The 27,255-nt window shown below is 39.0% G+C and overlaps 1 protein-coding gene across 3 annotated transcripts; it reads right to left on the bottom strand.

The window, feature by feature from the left end:
- Positions 1 to 1,313: 1,313 nt before the first annotated feature.
- On the bottom strand, positions 1,314 to 27,255 carry NDUFV2 (NADH:ubiquinone oxidoreductase core subunit V2). 3 transcript variants are annotated; one of them, XR_007471919.1, is made up of 9 exons: positions 27,099 to 27,255; positions 18,872 to 18,937; positions 16,874 to 16,936; positions 16,682 to 16,798; positions 14,240 to 14,408; positions 12,400 to 12,509; positions 11,852 to 12,139; positions 7,717 to 7,793; positions 1,314 to 1,467 (listed from the first exon to the last, which is right to left on the bottom strand). XR_007471919.1 is itself a non-coding variant. In XM_004275953.4 (8 exons), exons 1-8 carry the CDS (start codon positions 27,150 to 27,152, stop codon positions 1,374 to 1,376), a joined length of 750 nt encoding a protein of 249 aa, XP_004276001.1. In that variant the 5' UTR covers positions 27,153 to 27,254; the 3' UTR covers positions 1,314 to 1,373. The 3 variants fall into 3 exon arrangements, 1 of the variants encoding a protein (XP_004276001.1); XM_004275953.4 differs by lacking the exon at positions 11,852 to 12,139 and having other exon boundaries at positions 27,099 to 27,254; XR_007471920.1 differs by lacking the exons at positions 1,314 to 1,467; positions 7,717 to 7,793 and adding an exon at positions 8,135 to 10,858.

Here is a 27,255-nt window from a genome sequence, read left to right as displayed (position 1 = left end):
ATTGGAGTATAATTGCTTTACAGTGTTGTGTTAGTTTCTGCTGTATAACAAAGTGAATCAGCTATATGTATACATATATCCCCATATCCCCTCCCTCTTGCATCTCCCTCCCACCCTCCTTATCCCATCCCTCTAGGTGGTCACAAAGCACTGGGCTGATCTCCCTGTGCCATGCAGCTGCTTCCCACTAACTATCTTTTACATCTGGTAGTGTATATATGTCAATACCACTCTCTCACTTCGTCCCAGCTTACCCTTCCCCCTCCCCATGTCCTCAAGTCCATTCTCTACATCTCTACGTCTGTGTCTTTATTCCTGTCCTAGGTTCATCAGAACCATTTTTCTTTAAGATTCCATATATGTGTGTTAACATACGGTATTTGTTTTTCTGACTTGCTTCACTCTGTATGACAGACTCTAGGTCCATCCACCTCAGTAAAAGTAACTCAATTTCATTTCTCAAAAACTCGTTTTTAAAGACAGTCTTAAAAATAATCATATTTATAAGCATCATAGTTATTAGTCTGTCATAAGATCAAGGCCAAACAGTGACTTTGAGAAATCCTGAAACTGGATTAGTTTAGATCTATCCCTGAATTTAAAGCTGGCTATTAATTTTTTATTCCAGCTTGCAAAACTCATAGCTAGTTTCTTGAACTGGATATTATATACAAAGGGTTTTATTCTTTCTTCCAAGTTGTAATATGCATTCAGCTGAGGAGTATATTTCCCATATCCACTGAACCTTCCAACTCAAGTTACACTTCCAGTTTCTTCCCCCACTTAGTTTTTGTATACTTGCAGGGTCAGAATAGCCCAGGATAATATCAAAGTGTTTTGTACTTTCCTTTTTTAAAAATGATAAATAGTACTTCTAGAGACAACGACCCTGTCCTCATTACACCTACAGTCGCTTGATATGTCACTTACCAGTTGAAATTACAGTAACAATGGTGTGCTGTAAATATAAAAATGTTTAAAGAGAATACTGACAAAGTTTATAGAAAGATCGTATTAACTTAAGACTTGGCTATGGTTAAAGATGGGAGAGCAAAATGTATTTGAAATTTGACAGAATTTTTACTTCACAATAACCTAATATTACTGATAAAAGTGAAGGGGCAGTTGAAAATGGGTAATGTTGAAATAACTGTTAATTAGCTTATGGAATAATGTGTTCATAGTTAGCCAAAGACAGCAGATGACCAAAATGGTGCTCTTAAGTTCTGACATGGCACTTACTGTTGCAAGTTGCTAGGTTACAAGCAAGGTGTACACAGATGGAAATGAACAAATAATATAAAAAGTCTATGTAGATAGACAGGAGATTCATATTTTATTTCTCCAGTGACATATTTACAGTTGAATATAAATTAAAGGCCTGCTTGCACACCAAAGCCAGGTCCGTTAGGTGGTTGAGTCAAAGAGGTAAGACCTCCAGCTGGCTCACATGAGAAGCGTCCACTCCTGAAAGGAAAAGTAACATTAAATTGACTGCTAATGGTTACCATTTATAACTGTTACCTCACAAGAGCTCAGTTAAGTAACTATTTCTCCTCAGAAAACTAGCATGGATTATTTAATCCAAACATTACAACTGCCGCAAGATTTTCTCTTCCTAAGTTTAAATATAAAAACTGACATAAAAATATGAAATATGAAAAATATAAAAATAATACTAATACTAGTTCCCACTTACTGAGCAGTGTACATACATCACTGGCTCATTAAATCTTTACAACAATACCATGAGACAAGGGACACTGGCCAAAATATTTTACAGATACAGAAACCAAGGCTTGGGATGATGCAGCATCTGCCCAAAGATCATAGCTAAGAACTACAGCAAAATAACCTAGCCCCAGAGGACATTTTTAAAAAGCATGTTTTAATAAACTAGAGCACTACATTTATTCTTTTTATATTTGAATTTTATTTTGACTGAGATCCACTGTCGCAGGGAATACACAGTTACACACTGTATTTGGAAACAAAAACTGGATTCCTTGAGAGATCTGAAGATTTGGGAGGATGTCCCTTAGAAGCAGTAAAGACAAAATCCGTTTGTATTTTTGTTTTTAAAGGCTAAATTATTCATATTAATTTTTCAAAAACAGGTTCCAGATCAGGGTGGCTACCATAGCCACAGAGAAAACATGAACAGGTCCTCCTATAGTTCTATGAAGGGAGGCAGTGCAGAGGTAAATGAACCTGTCTTTTCACCACCACACATACTTCCCAGGTAATCGTTCAGGCTCAACCTCTGCCCTGTCTGACCTCTGTTGCTAGAGCCTAGCTCAGCACCTACTCCTGTTTCACCCTTCTATTCCCTGGCTTTGCTCATTTACCTTGTTCCTGCCACAGATTTCAGCTGAAGAACTTATTCAATTAAATCGTTTTATTCCCTCTGGCTTTGCCCTTCACATTCTGTCATCAATCTTATAAGTCTATTTTTAGAGCCCTAGAAAATCATTCGTTGAGGGGACAGGAAAATGACACCACATAGTCATTTATAAGATCTTTTAAGCTATTACATTACAAAATCCAAGTAACTAAGTAGTGTATTATAATAAAGAATACCTACAAAGTCAGAAATTAGTTAATATATTTGCATTATAGGTTCACTATGAAAACCAGGTAAAAAAGCAGTTACTGTACTGTTACAGCCTAAAATTAAAGTTTTAGGGTAAGTAGCAAAATGATATTTAGCTTTAATAAACAGTATTTCGCTTTGTAATTTTTTTTTTAATGTCAACTGGCAGCACAGGTACCCTTGCTGCTCTTTGACTACCACTGAAATAATGAAATTGATCAATTTTGGAGGACCTTTCTTCTCCTTTACTCTTGTGGTTTAAGCTCAGCTACCCTCTTTATCAACACAAAGGATCAACTTAGGAAGATTAAAAAACTGAAGTTTCTGGAACAGTAAATAGAATTAATCATGTACACTGCATGAGCTTTTCACATGCAGATTATGGAATTTCCTATGAGAAAGGAACTTTAAGAATAATCTGGTCCAGTTTCCTAAAGTTTGTTCCACGAAATTACCATCCCATAACATGCTTTAGGGGAAAAAAAGGGGTTCCAGTCCTCTGTTATGCCTGCCTGCAAACTTTCCCCTGCCCCCACCATTCACAAAATGCACATTAAAATACTACAAAGACTGTAAAATACTCGAGTAAAGCCTACAAACTTGGTTTAATCTACTAATCATGTAACTTTCCCCCTCACTTTATCTATAAACATGCTTCAGAACCCTAGAGAGCCCATGATCTAGCCCCACCCATTCACCCGACAGCCACAATTTACACCCAGATTTTCACGTAATAAAAAACAAAAAATGATTTCCCCGATATGCTTAAAATACCATCTATTAATTACTTTGTTCTCTTCATTACAATTCAAAAGGTAAATCTGGTTTTTTAGCCATTCCAACACTACTTGCACAGTAATCATTTTAACTCATTTGCATTCTAGAAAACTTGGCCTTTCTGTACATTTTTTATGGCTTAAAAAAAGTACTTCTTGGACTTCCCTGGTGGCGCAGTAGTTGAGAATCTGCCTGCCAATGCAGGGGACATGGGTTCGAGCCCTGTTCTGGGAAGATCCCACATGCCGCGGAGCAACTAGGTCCGTGAGCCACACCTACTGAGCCTGCGCTCTAGAGCCCACGTGCCCTAGAGCCCGTGCTCTGCAACAAGAGAAGCCACGGCAATGAGAAGCCCGTGCACCGCAATGAAGAGCAGCCCCAGCTATGAAGAGCAGCCCCAGCTTGTGCAACTAGAGAAAGCCCACACATAGCAACGAAGACCCCACGCAGCCAAAAATAAATTTAAAAAAAGAATCTCTAGCACACAAATATTTATAAATGTCAAAAGAAAGAATGTTGTCTTACCATCAGTTTTTTTCTTTCTAGCCATCATTTACCAAAATAATAAAGCAGTTTTGAACCACAAAGAGAAATCTTTTACCAATTTTGGCCAGAGTACACCTGATAGTGGTACTCAAATCAGTTACCACTGAACCAGTTTAATTTCTCTAATTACTCAAAGACTCACAACTAGCACCTCTTTCAAATATTTAAGCAGAGGGCTTTATTATAAAAATACTAATAAAAAAGCAGTAGCCAGCTTTGGTTAATTTAAAGAACAGCTATAACTATTTTGGTTACTGCTGTCATCACAGTCTCTCTCAATAGCCAAGAAATTAACTTGGGGAAGTTCTTATTTTCATATGCTGGGAAGACATTCTGAATTACCATGTCCAGATACACTCTTTACATATACCACTGATGGATGCTCTGCAATTACTGAAAACTAAATAGATTTATCTCGGCTATTTATTTATTAAAAAAAATTTCTTTTTGGCTGCACCGCATGGCAAGCAGGATCTTAGTCCCCTGACCACCTGTGCCCCATGCAGTGGAAGCGCAGAGTCCTAGCCACTGAACTACCAGGGAATTCCCTATATTAGCTTTTTAAATAAGAGGTGTACGTAGGAAATAAAAATAGGTTGAGAAACCAGTAATTTTTTTTTTTTTTTTTTTTTTTTGCGGTACGTGGGCCTCTCACTGTTGGGGCCTCTCCCGTTGCGGCGCACAGGCTCCGGACGCGCATGCTCAGCACGCGCAGGCTCAGCAGCCATGGCTCACGGGCCCAGCCACTCCAAGGCACGTGGGCTCTTCCTAAACCGGGGCACGAACCCGTGTCCCCTGCATCGGCAGGCGGACTCTCAACCACTGCACCACCAGGGAAGCCCCGAGAAACCAGTAATTCTTAAAGTCTTTGGCTCAAATCTAGAACACCGTCAAAAAAATCACCAATATTGAAGAACTATTTACAGTTACTGATAAAGCACCATCCCTATTATTATTAGATGTCGAAAGTGCTTTACTGTGGTACTTAGTTCCTGTTTATTAATGTTAAAATACAATGTTATAGTATCTCCTGTACTGAAACCAACAACAAACTCTTAATTTCACCCCTGGTAATCTCATCCAGACATGGCTTTAAATACCATCTATAATAACTAATGAATCCCCAATTCATATTTCCAGCCCTAATGTATTCCCTAAATCCCAAGCTCGTATCTAAACTTCCAGCACTCTACCATGGATGTCTAAGTAGGCATCTCAAACATGCTAAGTAGCATGTCCAAAACAAAGTGACTTTTCTTCCCCAAACTTGCCCTACCCCAAATCTTCTTCATTTTAGTTAAAGGAATCACTGACGTGCTCAGACTAAAAAGCTAGAAATCATTCGTAATTCCTCTGTCCTACAACATCCACTAAATTTTAAACTATTCTTTCCACAGCAACTACGACAATAATTTTAAAAAGATCACGCATATCATTCCCTACTGAAAACACTCCAACAGCTTTTTATACTTAGGATTCAACCCAAATTGCTTACCTGGGCCTCTACCTACCTCTCCGACCTCTTCACCACTTTCCTCCTTGATCACTCACTTCAACCATACTGTCATCTTACTTTTCCTCCAGGAACTTAATACCTCCTCTTTCCTCTCCCTCTGCAACACTGTTCCTCCAGCTCTTTACATGGTTCCTTTGGGCTTATCATTCAGGTCATTAATTCACCACCTCAGAAAGGCCTCACCTGACTACATTTACCTCCAGTCATCCTCCATCCCCTAACCTGTTTATTTTCCTCCTAGCATTTATTATTCAGGTATTACACTAGTTGTCTCTCTCCATCACTAGAATATAAAATATATGACGACTTTACCTTGTTCATAATTTGTATGCACAACCTAAAACAGTGACTGGCACACAGCACACATCCAGAAACATTTGAGAAACAAATGAATGCTGAGGGAATACAATAAAGTAGACAAAGCAACTATCTATCTGTTTGTGTGGCAGGAGATTTAATGCTGGATTAATGTTGTCATCGATAGATCACAAAGTTCACAAGAAAGGACGGGAGGGTCTACAGCTCCAAAAGTATGACTACAGAATTACAAACAATACCTAATGAGAAAAAAAGGGGACATTTAAAGAAACCAAGTGGATTTCACAAGGAAATGGGCACCTGAGATATTAAAACAAAGTACCCCAAAGTTGAAAGAAGTATTATGGGTTTAAGTACAAACAAAAGAGTAGCACAAACTTATTTTAAAACATCTGAGTCCTAAAAACAAGCTAAAGTTTGTGAAAAATATTATGAACTTTTGTTTCTGGGCAAGGGGCGGCTACAGTTGAAGCAAGGATAAGTAAGGGACAGGACCAGTGGCTAAGAGAAATATTGTAATGTTAAATGACAAAAGGTTTCACTTCCGTAGCCTCCATAAAGGAGACTAATTCTTCACAGTGGAAATGTTTTATTCCTAAAAAAATGTTTTCAGTGTAGCCCAAGTAAGTGAGGAACTAGGAAGAGAATGCCAAACCTCTTTAAGCAAATTCAAGTGTTGAAAGAATTGTATGTTTTTTAGGGACCAACTTGCCTTTACTAAACTTAAGTTATCCTGAACTGACCTCTTTTTCTTACTAGGTAGGGTTATTAGTCGGCCAGAACAATGAGGGAGTAATTCTCAGTACTTCTTGCAGACTACAGAACCGTGCATACCCTCTTGACCTAGTAATTCAACCTCAGGGAATCGTTTGTAACAAAAAGAAGGAAAATATATTTTAAAACAGGGTAATAAAGAGCACATCATAGTTCTCGCAATACATTAGAATACTATATGGCCTTTAAAACCTATATATATATTGAGACAAGGAAAATTTTATATAACATAAGCAGAAAAAATACAAAGGGACTATAACTGTATAAAACCATGCAAACATTGCTAGTATTAAGAGAGAATTTTAAGTAATGTGAACACTTAGATAAGGAATAGGGGTTTGTTTAGCAGCAAAAGTTCAGGTTCATAACTGAATGAGGAGTAATTAGTAGTTATTAATTACTGCAGTTAGTAACATAACTGCAGGATCGGAGTAGCCTGGATAAAACAATGTTTAAGTTGAAAAAAGATCTAGGCATTCTAACTGACTGTAAGTACAATTTAATGGTGTAATGTATCTGAAGTAAGAATTGATGTAATTAGGCTGCATTATTATAAGCATGATGTCTGGAATAAAGAAGACAGTCCCACAATGCCCCACATGCTAAGTACATATCTCAAATACTGTGATTAGTTTAAGTGTCACATTAAGAAACTCATTTCCAACCAGAAGACCTGCCAAGGAGGGAGACCAAAACTATGTCATATAAGGAAAAACAATGAAACAACTGTGAATATTAAATCTGAGAAAAGATATGGGGAAGATGAGATAGCTATTTCAAGTAACTAAAGAGCTGGCATTTGGAAGAGATATAAAAATTATCTTGTGTTTGTTCAAAGGACAGAACCTTTGGACCTTTAGGTGGAAATCAGAGGGAAGACAGACTTTGGGTCAAATCCTGGCAGTATGAACTTTTAAACAATGAAATAGATTTCTATTTGCAGTACATTTCCCTTCTTTATAACATCCAGATGGATGATTATCTGATAGGGTTTTAGATGATTATCTGATAGGGTATAGGGTTTTAGATGGGGGAAAAAATCATTGCTTTAAATGACAAGTTGATTTAGATAGTATTCAAGGCTCCTGAAAACTCCTGTGGACTTAGGGTTTAAAATTTTAAAATTAAGTCTACATGAAAGACTAATGTAGGTTAAGCCATTAAAATTTATTAAAAAGAAATAAAAGGATACCTTGGCCCAGGTTTTGGGATTTTGCCAGCCTTGAGTTCATCAATAATTTCTTCAATATCCTTAGGTGTCAGATCCTCCTAGAAAAAAAAGTAAAAAAAAAAAAAAGTAAAATAGTCAAATATTAAAATTACATCCTACCTCAAAATCAGTGTAAATCCCTAATAACAGTTTACTGTCTGTCTCTGCTCACAAGTTAGTTACCAAGGCAGCAACAACTGAGTAACTCCTATACATAGTCTGTCCTGCTAAATGCAATAGCAATAGGAGCTGCAGCTGAAGAGGCAGCACAGAGCAGCGCTTTGAAGGGAGATAGTTCTGCATTTGAGCTGAAGTCCCAACACTTACTAGCCAGCAATCTGAGAGAAATTACTCGGCTTCCCCAAATTTGTTTCTTCATTCATAAACTGACTTCAGAGCGTTTTGAGGATTAAAAGAGAAAATAAATAAAATAGAACACTGCCATGCAGATGCTCAACAAATGCTATGTCCTTGAAGAATCAGTGAGATGCAAATAGTAATTAGCACCAGCAGTCATAAAAAGTAGATGCCTAATATCTGTCCCTAAGCTAATGATCTAGTACCCTAGTGATATCTTCTTTATTTCCCAGGTGAAATTCATCCTGTTGCAAACTTCACTTAATTTTCAAAGGGAAAAGTAAAAAACTTATTTTGGACACATTTATTTTAATAAATCCTGACCCTCCAATCCCCGTTTCAACCAGAACAGCTTTGTATTTTGTACACTATGCACCTGTGTAAAATTCTTACCTCAAGGGTTCTGTTATTTAAAATAACAAATACAATTAAAACACATAGACACACTCCTACCCCTGGCTGCACCCTAGGTTTAGTCAAAAGACAGTCAAAACAGAATGGGGCAAGATTAAACTAATAAAAGTGCCTAAACTACATTATATCCCCTCTACCCCTCCCAAACTGTTACGTACTTAAGAAAATGTTTTTAGGACCCTGGTACTATGCTAGAGAAATCATGATTCAGTACTGTATATTCAATGCCTGGCCTCATAGAAGCCCTTTAATATAGAATAAACATTTATAAAAATAAGAACTGCTTAGGGTGCAACAGATGCTCAGAACCTCAAAACTAGAAGCAATCTCTAAACTCACCTAATGATTTTATCTCCCCCAACTCTTTATTATGAAAATTTGAAAAGTATACATGAATAACCATATTCCTTACCATATCTGAATTATGTACACATATGCCTTTTGGTTTTGTTTTGTTTGTGTTTTTTTTTTGGCTGTACATTTAAAAGCAAGTTGCAGACATCATGACACTTCACCCCTAATAAACACAGCGGGCGGGCATCTCCTAAGAACTTTTTTTTTTTTTTGGCCTCACTGCACAGCTTGTGGGATCTTAGTTCCCTGACCAGGGACTGTACCCAGGCCACAGCAGTAAAAGCCCAGAGTCCTGACCACTGGACCGCCAGGGAACTCCCAGAACATTTTTAAATGTTCTTAAGTAACACAATGTCATTACCACACCCAATTAACTAACAATAATTCCTTAATAAAATCAAATGTCAAGACCATATTCAAAGCTACCCAACCATCCTCAAAATGTATTTAATATTTCTCTCTAATCGGTATCCAATCACAGTTTATGTGACTATTTCATTTTATCCACTGGTCAGCTGAGATCCATAAAAGTTAACTGCCTCAGGCTTCCCAGGTGGCGCAGTGGTTAAGAATCCGCCTGCCAAGATTGGCAGGGAACACCGGTTCGAGCCCTGGTCCGGGAACATGCCACATGCCACAGAGCAACTAACCCCGTGGGCCACGACTACTGAGCCCGTGCTCTAGAGCCCATGTGCCACAACTACCGAAGCCCACACGCCTAGAGCCCGTGCTCCACAAGAGAAGCTACCGCAGTGAGAAGCCCACACACCGCAACGAAGAGTAGTCCCCACTCGATGCAACTAAGGAAAGCCCGCGTGCAGCAACGAAGACCCAAGGCAGCCAAAAATAAATAAATAATAATAAAACAGTTAACTGCCTCACCAAAGACCATACCACTACTCACTGAATCTCTTGCATAAATCCACAGTCTACTATATTTAGACTTACAGTGCTTCATATAAAGCCTTGACTGTCTACTTCCTGATTAAATTAAGATCCTCACGATTATGAGTAAATTGCAGAAGTGTGGGAAAAGGGTAAGTTATTGCCATATTTTTAAAGGAATTTTTTTTTTAAGTATGAGAAAGAGAAGGTAAGAAATTTGAATCACCATCATTAAAATGAAGAAAACCCCTATAGGTAATAAAAACATCCTAGAAATGTAAAATGCCAAAGAAGTCCAATTTCATCTTCATTAAAAAAAAAAAATTGTAGATTTCCATTACAGGCATTATGGCAGTCCAGCTATCCTGACTGAATGTCCTATTGTAACAACTAACAATGCTGGATAAAATTTTTTTAAAAACTTTAAAATTTTATCAATATCAAGGCACTGACAAGAAAAAAATACCCAGAGGCCAAAAACTCAATGAAAACTTAGGGAGACAGTGGAACAGCAAAAAACCGTGGCTTCAGAGTTTCATAGCCTAGAGGGGCAAGGGACAAATCTCCAGGACACAGGAGGTCATCCAAACCACATAAAGCTGAGACCCCCCCAAAAACTCTACCCTCAATATAAGGGAAAACTAGAAATTAAAACTGTCCCCCAAAACAACCCTGCTACTCTGGAACTTACACTTTAGGGGAAGAAGAAGGGAGGATTTAAGAAGAGGGGATTTCTTTTGGGCCAGTAGTATTTCCAGGAGCAAGAGAGAAGCAAAGTCAATCCCTTCTTGAAGTATCTACCTTCGACACAGGTCTTAAAAGAATTTCCATAAACAAACTTCTAAGAATTATGAACTAACAAGATATTATGAATGACAGCCATGATATAATTAGGGTAGCAAGCAATTAAAAAAAGATAACTAGAAAACTCCATACACTTGGATATTAAGAACACTTCTCAAAAACACAGGTCAAAGAAGAAATCAAAATGCAAATTTAAAAATATTTAGAACTAAATGATAAAAATATTACTTACCAAAACTTGTAATGGGACTTCCCTGGTGGTCCAGTGGTTAAGAATACACCTCCAATGTGGGGGACACAGGTTCGATCCCTGGTTGGGGAACTAAGATCTCACATGGTGCAAGGCAACTAAGCCTGTGCGCCACAACTACAGAGCCCACACACTCTGGAGCCCATGCCACTAGAGAGCCCATGCGCTGCAACTACTGAGCCCACTAGCTCTGGAGCCTGTGTGCCACAACTAGAGAGAAGCCCACACACCACAACAAAAGATCCCACAGGCCATAACCAAGACCCAACACAGCCAAAAATAAATAAATAAATAAATATTAAAAAAAAAAAAAAAAAAGAACTTGTGAGGGGCTTCCCTGGTGGCTCAGTGGTTAAGAAGCCGCCTGCCAATGCAAGAGACACAGGTTCGAGCCCTGGTCTGGGAAGATCCCACATGCCGCGGAGCAACTAGGCCCATGCGCCACAACTATGAGCCTGTGCTCTAGAGCCCACGAGCCACAACTACTGAGCCCATGCACATAGAGCCCGTGCTCCACGACAAGAGAAACCACCGCAATGAGAAGCCCACACACCGCAACAAAGAGTAGCCCCTACTCAACAAAACTAGAGAAAGCCCGCACAGCAACGAAGACCCAACGTACCCATAAATAAATAAACAAACAAAATAACTTCCTTTAAAAAAAAAAAACTTCTGAGATCTGGCTAAAGCAGTTCTTAGAGGTATGATACAATCTCTGTCAAATTTTTAAAACACAATATAGTATTATTAGCAAGCCTAGATACATATATTTTGAAAGTTTAGAAAACATGTACAGGAAAAACACACTAAATTTATGATAGTGGTTATCTCTGGGAATGAAAGGAAAAGAACAGGATTTTGAATGGGGGTGGGGGAGGTTTACCCTCACCTATAGTTGATTTCTGCATATAATAATGATAAAAACTATAATACCTAAAGCAAGTGTGGCAAAATATTATTATCTATTAAGCCTTGGTGGTTATTTTTTGTATTTATATGTAAATTATTAAATTTTTCATTATTTAAAAGATTTTTAAAAATTTATTTATTTACTTTTGGCCACGTTGGGTCTTTCTTGCTGTGTGCAGGCTTTCTCTAGTTGTGGTGAGCAGGGTCTACTCTTCGTTGCGATGCGCGGGCTTCTCACTGCAGTGGCCTCTCTTGTTGTGAAGCACGGGCTCTAGGCACACGGGCTTCAGTAGTTGTGGCTCGCAGCCTCAGCAGTTGTGGTGCACAGGCTTAGTTGCTCCACGACACGTGGGATCTTCCCAGACCAGGGCTTGAACCTGTGTCCCCTGCACTGGCAGGCAGATTCTTAACCACTGCTCCACCAGGGAAGCCCTAATGATAATAATTTTTTTAAAACATTCTGGTGGACAACAATGTGGAAGCTAAAACTGACATATTTTATGTAAAGTTTTTCTATTCTTTGATTTTTAATAAAGTTTGGAAACCAGGAAAAAAGAAACCTTCTAGATATTTATGCCAACAGTTTCTTCTAAATGAATAATTCAGAAACCAACATCCACATGACAAGAAACCAAATGTTTAAAATATTTTAAATATAACATGATACAACTTTATATTAAGTAAATACTCACATAGTAGTTGTCATTTATTTGAACCATTGGTGCGTTTACACAGGCCCCTAAACATTCCACTTCTATAAGAGTGAAAAGTTTGTCAGGTGTAGTCTCTCCAACCTTTATTCCTAAAATATAAATAAGCACTGGTAAGGACCAGGTTATATTTTAATTGCAATATAGTTTAAGAACCAAAAAAAACCAACATAAAAAGCATATATATATGAAGTATTTACAGAGGCATATAAAAAGTATTCAAGAGCATTAAATTTCTTAAATTAAACTCTGTATAGTTATTATAGAACATTGAAGGATTTAAGTGGACTTGTTCCTTTAAAAACAAATTTCAGAGGACTCATCTCCAGTGTTTGTTGTTACATAACAGTGCATCAGACCCTATTATCTTCATTTTGATCATGATAATTAACCTACTAAAATCAGTCATACTATAAGACGGGTAAAGACTCAGAAAACAGCTAATGTCAAAGATTAAGAATGTAAGGAATATAGGTACTCTCATATCTTTAGGGAAGGCATTTTAGCAAAATATAGTAAAATCTGACCCAGCAATTCTACTTCTTGTAAACAACCTTCATGTATAATTGGACAAGTATGCAAAGACATGTTGTACACATGAAAGTAACTGCAGAATAATTTAACTTATAATAGAAAAATGAGGCACACATATTATTATAGCCAAAATCAAGTGCAAAAAGCAAACAGACATATTACATTTATGTATTTAATAATGAAAATAATTAAAACAACATAAAATCTAAAACTAATATACCTAACTGTTATCAGAATTTGTACCTCGGAGATGGGGGGTGGGTAGGATTTTGAGCAGACTTCACACTTCTGTCTTACATACTTCTATACCCTCCAACTATTTTTACAACATACAAGTAACAACAAAATTAAGAGACACCTCCTTTTACTTCATTTGATATGTAGAGTGATAAATGCAGCAATGGCAGTTTTTTATAGTAAAATGCCCTTTTAATTCTGTGAATGCTACTGTAATAACATCTTTCTTTTTTAAACATCTTTATTGGAGTATAATTGTAATAACATCTTATTCCAAATTTCCCTTCCTGGAGCATTCTTCCTATTCTAGTATCATTTTTGTTTTTAAAATAAATTTATTTATTTATTTTTGGCTGCATTGGCCTTCGTTGCTGCAGGCGGGCTTTCTCTAGCTGCCGTGAATGGGGGCTACTCTTCGTTGTGGTACTCAGGCTTCTCATTGCGGTGGCTTCTCTTGCTGTGGAGCACAGGCTCTAGGCACGCGGGCTCCAGTAGTTGTGGCACTCAGGCTTCAGCAGTTGTGGCTTACAGGCTCTTAAGCACAGGCTCAGTAGTTGTGGTGCATGGCCTTAGTTGCTCTGCGGCATGTGGGATCTTCCCAGACCAGGACTCGAACCTTGTCCCCTGCGCTGGCAGGCGGATTCTTAACCAATGCGCCACCAGGGAAGTCCTATTCTCATATCTTATTTCTTCCAAGTCTTGTTTGGAAGGATACAAGGATGATATAGTCACTTCTTTATGTGCCACATGCTATCACACAACAAGTGAAACTTAATTTTCTAAACAATGAAACTTTAAAACTTTGAGAAGCTTTTAAAACATACTCAATGGTTAAGGAAGAAAACATGAAAACTCAGCTTTGAGGAGGAGAACTAAAGAATACAAAATAGGAAGCAATAATGGTGGGCAAACACAGTAAGACAAAAATTTACTCGTGAAGTACAGATCCAGTAAGATGGTAAAAGTTTGAAAATAAAGGTAAGAAATAGGTCAGATCTCGAAATACAACTCTATTTTTTCATAAAATTTATAAATATACTGTGTCCCATACCAAGCTTTTTCTGAATGGCCTCCAGTATGCTGTCGGAGTTACGAAGCATGCAAGGCGTAGTAGTGCAGACTTGAACATGATACTTTCCAACTGGCTTTCGATTATACATTGTATAAAAAGTTGCTACTTCATATACCCTCATTGGAGGTACCTGTAAAACTTCTGCAACCTAAAATATTTTAAAATAATATGATTACAATATTTATTAATTGAGCATATTACTTCAATTTGGTAAAAACCAAAAAAGTTCTTCAAAAGCAGAAACTATATCTGTATCTGATATCTGCGAGGCTAAGTCCTTCAATTTTGACACTTAAAAATTATACATAAATCCAGGTTTTGACATGAAAAAGGAACTCATTAAATGGCATTTCAAATGACAAATATATTAAACTTTCTCTTATCAGGGATTCTAAAAGAAATTTATTCTCAAAAGACGTCTAATCCTGGCTCACTTGTGCAAGGTTAAAGTAGGTATGCTAAATTTAATTTAGTGATACTAAACCAGGCTTATACGTCTGAATATTTCTCTCAAAATACACACACTGGGGCCTGACCAATGGAATTTTAAGGCCCTGGTGTTTAATTGAAAAAGCTCCCCCAAGCTGCTGCTGTGCACCTCCCTACGCCTTAGTGATGGTTAAGGAAATGATGCATGTGCCTCTGGATTTTGTTTTTGTTGTAAGGTTGGGCTTTCTTTGGGGGGGGGGGGGACAGTAACATTAAAAATCTCAAAGTGGAAAGAATCTTGATTCTATTCTCTATATGCTATTTCTTGCCTCTCACACATATACAACCAATTCTAAATAGAACAGGACAATATTTTTGAAATGTTCTCACATTAGTTTCTCATTTTTTTTTTTTTTTTTTTTTTTACGGTACGCGGGCCTCTCACTGTTGCGGCCTCTCCCGTTGCGGAGCACAGACTCCGGACGCGCAGGCTCAGTGGCCATGGCTCACGGGCCTAGCCGCTCTGCGGCATGTGGGATCTTCCTGGACCGGGGCACGAACCCGTGTCCCCTGCATCGTTAGGTGGACTCTCAACCACTGCGCCACCAGGGAAGCCCTCTCATTTATTTTATTTTGCTCTGCTAAGCTTGACACTCAGCAAGACTTCCAACAAGCTTACCATTATTAAAAACATAAATTAAAAAAAAAAGTATTTATGATTAGAAACGTATCTAAATCATTATTGAGGAAGTTGGTTATTATAAAAATAATGTAAGGAATTTAGAAAACCCCCAAACATATATGTGATTTACTGGAAAAAAAAGAAAAATAAGCACTTATGTTTACTAAGTATAGTACCAACCAAACTTGCTTTATAACATTTTTCATAGTAAGAAAACAAAAAACTAAAGGTCCACAACAGTGTTAGAGTACTGTACAAAGTAAATAAGAGATCAATGAGCTATATCTAAAATTTGCATCCGGGATTCCATTAGATAAACTGAGGACATTCCTATACTCCAAGAAAGACGATAATAGTCTAACCTAATAGTTAGACTTTAGAAAGTGAAAAGGAGAATGAAGTATAGCAGAATCTCTGCAATATTCAGTCAAGTAAAAAAGGCATAGAATTATAAATGATTCAGTCCCAGCTCTATCACTTAGAAATCATAATATAATAATTGGAAGAGCTCTACCTAGTTCAAAATCATCACTGCAGATGAGGAAATCCAGAGAAAAATCAGATCTCTTAGTTCAAAGTAAAATATGTTTTCCATTATATCACATTGGCTTATTAGTCATGTGATTCTCACAAGAATCAAATAATAATGTAAGGTTTTATATGGCACTTTACTGTAACATAATACCATACAAATGTAGTTGTATTAATAGGATATGAATAAACTTGAAATCTGGATTACTGCTGAAAACACTATTAGGAAAAAATGAATCCTAAAACATGCATGAATATATTAACCATATTTAAATGGGTCACCCATAAGATTTCTGTAGGTTGTGGATTCCAAGCTGCCATAATCAAGTGTCGTAGATACCATGTATTATATGTATTTTTGTTAACGCCTATAGCAAAATATTAAAAAGATACACAGTAGCTGTGAGCAGATCCTTTTCTCTGCAATTCTAGTGTTTAAGCAGTATATTCATTTTCAGAATATCTTGACAGCAAATTATACACATTTGGGATCTTTTATTATTATTGCCATTTCTCTCAAAGACAGAAAAAAAGAAAGCCTCTTTCACTATAATGCCTTTACTACTTCTTGCAAGGATAAAAAGCTCTACCCTTTCAGTTCTCTGCATTATTAAGGGAACCAACAAAAACATAAATGTAATTTGAGTTATGAAACATATAAATGATTAAAGGGCTTCCAACTCCTGGACTGATATCAATGAATGTCAGAGAAATTTCTACATAAGGAAGTTACTATACACAATCTCTCCTCTTTTTGAACTAACACAAAAATGAAGTACCTTGTTCATAGCAGAGATGGGCAGCCATCCATTCTGTCTTTGGGCTAAATCCAGGACTGGAAGCACAGCTGCTGCTTTATGCCCTTCTGGGTAGTTTTTTACAATTGCCTCTATCCTCTGTATCAAAGAAAAAGCACTTGTTTTTATACATCTGGAAGATACTAAATATTTTGTAAATTAATTAAGTCATACCTTATAGTTTTCCGGTGTGAAATCAAATGGAGTATCTGGGTTATTCTCAGGAGTATCTCTGTGCTACACAAAGGAAAAAAAATGTTTTCCAAAATTATCAAAATTGCCTCAAAAGTGTGAATAACTTTGTACTTTACTACTACTGTTCGTGTAATCTCTTTGCTTTAATTCGAACATGATATATACATCAACCTATCCTTGCATCAAGAAGAATGGCTAAACTAATTATGAAATATAGATCTGATGAGTATGATTACCAAAATATTAGCAGAATTCAAAAATTTAGAAGTTTTCAAAATCATCCTTTATAGGTTATGAGAAGTAGCTTTAGGATCAAAACCCAAAAAAAGCATTATCCAGCTTGATTAGAGAATAGGATCTTCTAATGTAATCTAATTACAAAAAATTACCAATTATTGGAAGCCTAATGAAATTAAGACATAAAAAATTTTTTTTTAATTTATTTATTTGGCTGTGCATGCGGGATCTTCGTTGTGGCATGTGGGATTTTTTTTTTTAATTATTATTTATTTATTTATTTGGTTGCATCGGGTCCATTGAGAAAGGCGGGCTCCTTAGTTGCAGCAGGTGGGCTCCTTAGTTGTGGCATGCATGTGGGATCTAGTGCCTGGACCAGGGATCGAACCTGGGCCCCCTGTACTGGGAGTGTGGAGGCTTAACCACTGAGCCACCAGGGAAGTCCCGGCATGTGGGATCTTTAGTTGCGGCATGCAAACTCTTACTTGCAGCATGTGGGATCTAGTTCCCAGACCAGGGATGGAACCCGGGCCCCCTGCACTGGGAGTGCAGAGTCTTAGCCACTGGACCACAACGGAATTCCCTAAGACACAAAATACTGAGTGTGAAAATATGTGCATTTTTCCAAAAGAGAGTGTACCAGATTGTCAAAGGGACCTACCTCCTACAACAAAAGCACCATTTCTTCCCCACACAACAGAAACTAGCCAACAGCTAGTTTTCTGTAACAGATACTAGCCAACAGCTAGTTTTCTGTAACAGAAACTAGCCAACAGCTAGTTTTCTGTAACAGAAACTAGCCAACAGCTAGTTTTCTGTAACAGAAACTAGCCAACAGCAAGCTTTGTTTCTTCTCCAAAAGAGCAGGCCCTCTTCAAACACTGACAAGAAATGGCATGTCAACAGGAAATCAAATGAGTCACACTGAGATTAACACTTACATCAATTAATGTTTTGTATGTATGGTGAACACAGAACTGAATCCCTTAGTAAGTTAACTCTCAAGAGTTCTGTTTTTTCAAGGACATAGAAGAGAAAAAAAGCGGAAACTTTGGACAATGATCTCTAATGTTTTTAGACAAAGATGACAAAATACAAAGCAGGACTCTACTTATTAATAGTATAGCTAACTCATTTATTAAGAGTCAGCCTAAAAATAATTCATTTTCCAAAATGATACCACTAACTCTAAATCAACATACAAGTCCACTAAATTGCCTTTAAACACTAGATTGATTCCTAAAAAATGTACCTTGTCACAGAAAGGGGATACATATCTTAGCCTTTCTGAATTGTGCAACCAAGCTAGGGAATTCATCGACCTCTACCTGTAGTGAAACCCTGGACATGAAAAACATAAAGGCCAACTGCCAATGTGTTCGCCGTATTACTAAAATCTATGAGTTTCAAGCTAGTGCCATTTTGGGATTCCCCAAGTTGCAGCCTCAGAATCTTCACTAGCCAACATGAATGATTTTTAAGAACCTAAAGTGTGACAAGAAATCAGGTTAGGTTCACAGTTATTTCACCAAGGAATAATCTAAATTCTTATTCCCAGAGTTGCGCTGGTATCAATTTAAATTTGAGAGGTTTAGCTGGAACTACACCTCTTGAAATGTAGTGAATTCAATTAGCTATGTTTAAATTCCCACAATGGCCAGCAAATACCAAAGATATGTTGTGTTGTATCCACCCAAATTTCCAACTCCTTCCTCTGAAGAAATCTAAGTAATTACTTACCACAAATAAGGCTCCTCCAGCTCCATTCTGCACAGCTGTCTTATGCAAATTCCTTACATGTCTTCCCTAAAATTTTAAGAGAGTTTAGTAAATCAAAAGCCTTATGAAATTTTAAGAGCCATAATTTAAAATAATAGAATCAACTGATAGAAGTAGAATATTTTAAGAGATATGGCCTACCACACTACACCATGCCCACCTCTATTGCAGGAGAGATATAAGGAAATGGAGATTCAAAGGTAAGGTTACTGGGCTTCCCTGGTGGTGCAGTGGTTGAGCGTCCACCTGCCGATGCAGGGGATACAGGTTCGTGCCCAGGTCCGGGAGGATCCCACGTGCCGCAGAGCGGCTGGGCCCGTGGGCCGTGGCCGCTAAGCCTGCGCGTCCGGAGCCTGGGCTCCGCAACGGAAGGGGCCGCAGCAGTGAGAGGCCCGCGTACCGCAAAAAAAAAAACAAACAAAAAAAAAACGTAAGGTTACTAACTTGCCTGAGGTAACACGCGAGTCAGTGGAAGAACCAGAATGACAACCTAATCTCCTGAGTCGCATATCCTTTCTCCTACATTCTTTTGGCATGCAATTGCAGAGTTAATGTACCATTAACTTACTGCCTTTCACTTTTGTCTGAATCAAGTTGGATAGCTTTCATTTCATAAACATGTTTTCATTCTGTAAAAATGAGTTGAATGTACACCCCCTTTTCAATTCTTTACTACATTAGTTTAGAAACTCCAGCCATAAAAGTAGTTTCAGAAAGCTTCTTATAACGCTATGCAGATTGACCATACTCAATTGCTTTGGAAGGAATCCATTTGATTACTCTCTATGTTGCATTTCATTTCTCTTTGCCTTATTGCTTCTCCCCCACTTCTACCTTCTCTACCCTCTCCCTGAAAAGCAATTCTACAGTTGTTCAGAAATCCTCCAACTTCTGAGTTCTACTAACCACAGTTGGTAGAACACTGTATTAAACAAAGCATGGAACTGGCAAAGAGCTGGACAATTCAAAGGCAAACATAACAGACAAGGAAGCAAAAGCAGTGACATAACACAATCACAGATTTAACTCTTCCCTAGATCCAAATAATATTTCAGTTCAAGAAATAAGTTTACACAGAACACTTGCTTTAATTAACAAGAAAAGACCCAGGTACAGAATGTGAAACATAGGTATAAAATATGGGAGTGATAAATATATTCAGGATAATGGGGGGAGGAGGGGAGAATCTGATCAGCTGTGGTACACAAAGGGGCTTCAACTGTGTTGGCTTTGCTTTCTTTCTTAGGCAGCAAGTGGATGGATACACAATGTTTATTATATTCTTTTTGCTTTTTGGTGTCTGAGATATATGATAAAAACTTCCTTTACAATAAATGCAACACACACAACACACACATATTATACATTACATATTATGTAGATAAGAAAAATATTTCTTAAAAATAATGACATAGGGCTTCCCTGGTGGTGCAGTGGTTGAAAGTCCGCCTGCCGATGCAGAGGACACAGGTTTGTGCCCCAGTCCAGGAAGATCCCACATGCCGCGGAGCGGCTAGGCCCGTGAGCCATGGCTGCTGAGCCTGCGCGTCCAGAGCCTGTGCTCCGCAACGGGAGAGGCCACAACAGTGAGAGGCCCGCGTACCGCAAAAAAAAAAAAAAAAGACATAGAAAGAGGTGTTTGTGGCACAATCATAACTGGAAAATATCAAGGTTAAACAAAACAAACAGAAAAGCATAAACTACCATCCCAATATATTCAATATAGACATTAATGAAAATACTAGATGGCCTTAACAATTAAAAGTGCTTATCTGTTATTATAACAAGATTACAAGGGACTCTTATTTTATATTTTGTTTCTTATATTTTTCTCTATTTTCTAGGTTTCTTTTAGCATGAATTGACAAATTGAAAAAAAAATTCTTATTTAAAACAAAACGTTCATCAAGTACAAAATGAAACATCTACTGTTAATTCTCTTTCCAATTTCCCAGTATATCAAAATAAACACCACCAATCTCTAAGTTAGAACAGCTTCAGTTTTGATCCTTTCCTCATTATTCCAGGATATGTCACATACCTTACTTAAAAATATACAGATAATCTTGAAAATTGGTCTTGAGCCCTTGCATACTGGAAAATCTATTTTGAGGCACTCTCTGGCTGACCTGTAACTCTGCATATGCACGTGAATTTACACACACACATATTCTCTCTCTCTCCCCAAAATAGAGTGTTTTAAAGTCCAAATCCTTGAAGACAGACTACATACTGATTGAGAACAGTCAGGAAAAAGTAGTTAAGTTACAGAAAGAAAAGCTGGAGTTTCAGATGATGATGACGATTTTTTTTAATGGAAGATTTGGGTTTAGATCACCATGCTGCCACTTGCTAACGTGTAACCTTCCACAAGTCACTTAAATTTTAAAAAGATGTTGGGGGTAGGAGTTCATTAATTAATTTATTTATTTTTGCTGTGTTGGGTCTTCGTTTCTGTGCGAGGGCTTTCTCTAGTTGTGGCAAGCGGGGGCCACTCTTCATCGCAGTGCGCAGGCCTCTCACTATTGCGGTCTCTCCTGTTGTGGAGCACAGGCTGCAGACACGCAGGCTCAGTAGTTGTGGTTCACAGGCCTAGTTGCTCAGCGGCATGTGGGATCCTCCCACACCAGGGCTCGAACCCGTGTCCCCTGCATTAGCAGGCAGATTCTCAATCACTGCGCCACCAGGGAAGCACCACTTAATTTTTTTGTGTCAATTTCTGTATCTGTAAAAACAGGGATATATACTTATTCAAGTATTTTGAGGTTCAAATAGTCAGGTACTATATAACCTTATCTCTGAAGATACTATAAACCTGTTAAAGCGTTACTACATCTGCCTAGCTGATATGGGGATAAAACATTTAATAGCTGAACAATGGAAGATTTAAACTGCATTTTGAGAACTGTGCTGTGTTAGCTAACTAACACAGAGTCACTGTCACTACTTGCCTGCTGTAAGTCTTCTCCCTTCCTTCTTAAACCCTGAAAAAGCTAGAATTGAAACCCACTATTAATTCTTCACTATCAAATTATATTCTTGTTTATGAAAAAAAAGTTTCTTGAATTTTCATTTGGAGTTCAGTGAATTCAACTGGAATTCACTGAAGTATAGACATTTTTAGAGTCTAATGAGAAACTATAGACTCCAGTCTAGTGAAAAGCCTAGACTCTAGTCTAAGGAGGGGGGAAAATTCAGCTTACTCTTCAAATCAGTCCCACCTAATTAAGTTGTTCTTTTCCAGTTCTAAGACGATTTCGTCCTAGAATGCTTCTTTCTTCTAAAAGTGAAACTGAATTCAAATGGCCCATTAAGTAGGGAAAAGACTACTTATAATTCAAATTTTTTTAAAATTTAAGTCTAGTTGATTTACAATATTATGTTTCAGGTGCACAACATAGTGATTCACTATATATATATATACACACATATATATATATTTTTTTTTCCGGTACGCGGGCCTCTCACTGTCGTGGCGTCTCCCGTTGCGGAGCACAGGCTCCGGATGCACAGGCTCCGGATGTGCAGGCTCAGCGGCCATGGTTCACAGGCCTAGCCGCTCCGCGGCATGTGGGATCTTCCTGGACCGGGGCACAAACCCGTGTCCCATACATCGGCAGGCGTACTCTCAACCACTGCGCCACCAGGGAAGCCATATATATATATATATATATATTTTGTGTGTGTGTGTGTGTGTGTGTGTGTGTGTGTGTGCGCGCGGCATGTGGGATCCTCCGGACCAGGGCACGAACCCGTGTCCCCTGCATCGGCAGGCGGACTCTCAATCACTGCGCCACCAGGGAATCCCTATATTTTTAAAGTTATAAACTATTGGCTATATTCCCTATGCTGTACAATAATATATCCTTGCAGCCTATTTATTTTATATATAGTAGTTGTAACTCTTAATCCCCTACCTCCATCTTGCCCCTCCCCTCTATAATTCAAACTTTTAATATCTTATTTATTCCTTTATTGAAAATGCCTGATGTGGATATTATAATGAATGTAGTAAAATAGGTGAAGTTCCTAAAGATATCAAAAAACAGGGCAGCTTTGAAAACGGCCACGTGATAACTTGCTATGAATGAGTAATAGTGTATGCCCAGTTGAAAAACAAATGAGGGCTAATATTTATCAGTTTACCTTCATTATTTTGCTTGCTTTTGTTTTATAAACAAATTGAGCCCTTTCTCTACTATTTTGAAGAAATCACCTTTGACATTAAGTTGCTAAAATTCTGTGTTAATGTATATATATTTAGGTTTTCTGTAAGAACAGAAGAGCTGCATTTACTGTTTTTAAGAAAAAAACACATAGCATATATAGGGAGACAGATTAGAAATGAAAAGGCCTGCCTCCCTTGGCTCACAAAATCCCCACATAGGTATTATCATCATCCCTTGTTTTACAGATATGGAAACTAAGGCTCAAAGAAGGAAAGAAAAGAACTTTCACTAGATCACACAGCTAAATCCATGAAAAGTCAAACACAGGTTTTTCTGACTTGAGGACATGCCGTCTAAACTAAACCACTAAACCACTAAACCTAAGTTTTGTAATATTTTCAAATATACATAGGAGAATTTTACAAATGTTCTCCAAATAAACTTGCATCAATAGTTTAACTAAAAATGTTAATTTGGATTAAAGAAATATAAGTGATTTTACTAGCATTGTGAGAGAATTATCAAGTAAAATTTGGCCAAATTTTATATTATAGAAAAGCTAAAACGAACAACTCAGGTATTAAAGGAGCATTACAGATTAAGATAACCATATTAATGGTCACAATATTCGTGATTACTTTCAGCCATCTTGCCCATAAATTAAACAAAGCATTCTTTACATATCTAAAATCCAGTATGGATACCAATAACTCTCCAATGTCCTAAGAAGAAGAATACTTCATAGAAATGAAATGTCCAAACATCATTTCAGTCAGTCTCACCTTCACCAATTACTATAACCTTAGGGAGGCTGCTCTGCTTCTCAGCACCTCTCACTGTTGTGGCCTCTCCTGTTGCGGAGCACAGGCTCCGGCGCGCAGGCCCAGCGGCCATGGCTCACGGGCCCAGCCGCTCCACGGCATGTGGGATCTTCCCGGACCGGGGCACGAACCCGTGTCCCCTGCATCGGCAGGCGGACTCTCAACCACTGCGCCACCAGGGAAGCCCTAGCATACTATTTTTATCCTTACACTGGAGACTGAGTTCACATCTCCAATATAAAGATCTGAGTTTGTAGTGTGCAATAGTGACCTACTGAACCTCCGTGTTTAAACTTAAAATGTGTTCATTTTCTCTTTCCCCTAAACTGTTTACGGCTGTGGCAGGCAAGAATAATGGTGCCCCAAAGATACCCACATCCTGATCCTGGGAAGCTGTGAATATGTTAGTATACACAGCAAAAGAGGACTACAGTTGCAGATGGAATTAACGTTGCTAATCAGTTGATCCAAAAATAGGGAGATTTTCTGGATTATCAGGGTGGGCCCAAGGGCTCTTAAAACAGCAGAGGAGTGAGCAAAGTTAGAGCAGGGTCAGAATGGTATGTGAGAGCTTGACCTGCCCTTGCTGGCTTTGAAGATGGAAGGGGGCTATGGACCAACAAAGAAGGGCACCTTCTAGAAGCTAGAAAAGCCAAGGAAACAGGTTCTCCCCTAGAATCTCCAGAAAGGAAGGTAGCTCTACCAACACCCTGGTTTTAGCCGAGTAAGACCCATGTCAGACTTTTAACCTACACAATCATAAGATAATAAATTGGTGTATGTCACCAAATTTGTGGTAACTTGTTACAGGAGCAATAAAAAACTAATATAAATGCCCTCTAATCTCACTTTTCCTCCTCCCTCCCTCCCTTCCTTCCTCCCTCTCTTTCTTTCTAAAGAACTGGGTTAATGTCCTAGAGCCAAAATGTAGATACTGCAAAATAAATGGAATCTCTAATGGAATGGGAAAACATTTCATTCTACAAACCTTAAAATTTAGGAAGAAAAATGCCACCAAAGAACATTCTACTTCTAGTACGGCTGAGTAGATTATTATCAGGCCAAACCACTGGGTAACAACTATAAACTCTGGACAAAATATTTTTTAAAAAATTAAAAACCAAAAATCTTTCTGAAGGCACTGAAGAACAACCAAATGCAGGCAGACACATGAAGGGAGTCTAGACTTAGAAGAAGCCAATAAGGGTTCTTTTTTTTTTTCTTTACATCTTTTACTGTGAAGGCAGGCCCCAGTCTATCCCATGCTGGGCAGCTAAAACTCCAAGAGAAAACCTGCAGCCCTAATGTCTTGAAGTACCACAGGAGAGGCTGGGACAACCACAGGAGTGGCATAGGCAAGTGGGAAATCCCAGAAAAGGAAAAGCCAGCGTGGAGAAGCCCCCAATTCTGTGGCTAACTCCAAACATGCATGCACACAGGGCAGACTCCAAACAGCCCAGCTAAAAGAACTGAACCAATATTTGAGCCGCTGTCCACAACGGAGCCAGACTGCAGTTCAAGTTAATTGCCTGCCTGCAACAACTACAACAAAATACTCTTTGGAGGAATTTAAAAAATCTAGAGCCTCTATGACATCATTCACAATGTCCAGGATACAATCCAGAATCACTCAACATAAAACAACAAAAAAGGAAAACAACCCATTTTCAAGAAAAAAGACAATGGAGATTACCAAACAATAATTTCAAAACTGCTACAACAGTGCTTAAGGACAGAAAGAAAAAAATCTTCAATAAGTGAAAAGATAGAAATAGAAACTATAAAAAAGGAACCAAATTAAAATTCTAAAACTGAAAACACAATCCTTGAAAATGCCACCACAACTCTCTCACCCCTACGAAACTAATTAGTGGCTTGGGAGAGAGGCATGATGAGTTGTAAAATGGTATCAACACTACAGAAAACTTCGGGCAATTACTAAAGGAAAGATGGAAATAAACTTATTTTGAGTAGCTATTGCTCCATATTTCATAATTTTTAGGCAATTCTTGACAATCGGTCAATAAGGTATTACTGCACTTTACAGGAAAAAAAATAGAGCTCAAGGAGATTAAGAAATATGGCTCAAGGTCACACAATTAGTGTCTTCCCCTAGACACAGTACTAAATTCTGGATATTTTTAAAGCAATGACGAGCTGAATAAAATCCTGTGGCTGAAGAAATTGGCAGCTGGCTAATAAAGCAGCAATTATAACAAAATAAGCAATTTCTTTGAAAATGTAAATGATTTCCTCAAAGGTTTCTCTTTTAGGAAAGGAACTTTATTGGTGAGACCACTTTACTCACATCTTTCCTGACTTTTGCTAGATCATTCTGATATCCCACTATTTGTAAAAGGCTAGAAGGGCCTGGTTAGAAGGGCAGTCACGGAATGTCACCTGTCATTATTATTATCCACATTGTTACCTGGAGCCCAGCAGGTAACAGTAGAACCTCAAGCGTTTATTGAAGACCAAACTCTGCAAATTGGAATACTCCCACTTGACAGCCGAGGACACCAGGTGAGAACAATAAGAGCCCAAAAGTGGAAAGACGGTGCACCCACCATCCAAACTCAGGTCTCCCTGCAAGGCCCTGAGCTCATCCTCCGCTACTGCGCGCCACCGCCCTCCCTTCTACCGAGAACTGATTCAACCTTTCTATGTTACTGCTGGGGGAAAGGCTGCTTTCCTTCCGGTAAATGCCCCGCCGTCATCCTCGTCATTTCTGGAACACGCTCTGTTAAGTTAGTGCCAACGGGTGTTTCACCCCGATTGTAAACGTCCTTTCTAGAGACGGGCTTGGATGTCAGGAGCGCGAGCAGCCCCGACGTCCTCCGGGTGCTTGACGCGGTGACGCCATCACTCGGCCAACTTCCCCACCTGCCAAGGGCAGTGCTGCTAGGGGACCCTGGGGCCGCCCCGCGCAGAGACTCGGCCTGCTAGGCGGGCGGGGGTCCCGGCACCGCCCTCCCGCCTCCCGTCCGGAAGGAGGCCTCGCGCCCGCCGCAGCCGCACCGCCGACCCCCCTCGCTCCACGGCGACGCGGCCTCCCTGAGGAGTGCGAAGGCCGCGGTGTCCTTGCCGCCGCCCGGGGTCCCGTCCGGGGCCCTGGGCTCCCGCGTGCCCGCTGCAACAGGAGGCGCGGAGAGAGGGGGAGGGCGGCGGCGGCGCCCGCGCTCATTCGAGCCTCCTTACCCACTGGGCGGCGAAGCCGGCCGCACGGGCCCGAAGCGCCGCGGAGAGGAACATGGCAGGCCTAACTGCGGGCCTTTGGGCCGCGCCAGGTACAGTCCCGAGCGCCCGGCACGCAGAGCGTGCGCGCCCCCGAGCCCACCCCGCGCGCCCAGGGCGG

This window comes from Orcinus orca, chromosome 15 (genome assembly GCF_937001465.1).
Source record: "Orcinus orca chromosome 15, mOrcOrc1.1, whole genome shotgun sequence".
Classification (NCBI taxonomy): domain Eukaryota; kingdom Metazoa; phylum Chordata; class Mammalia; order Artiodactyla; family Delphinidae; genus Orcinus; species Orcinus orca.
The sequence above is the reverse complement of the archived record's forward strand: the minus strand, read 5'-3'. Positions and strand labels throughout refer to the sequence as shown.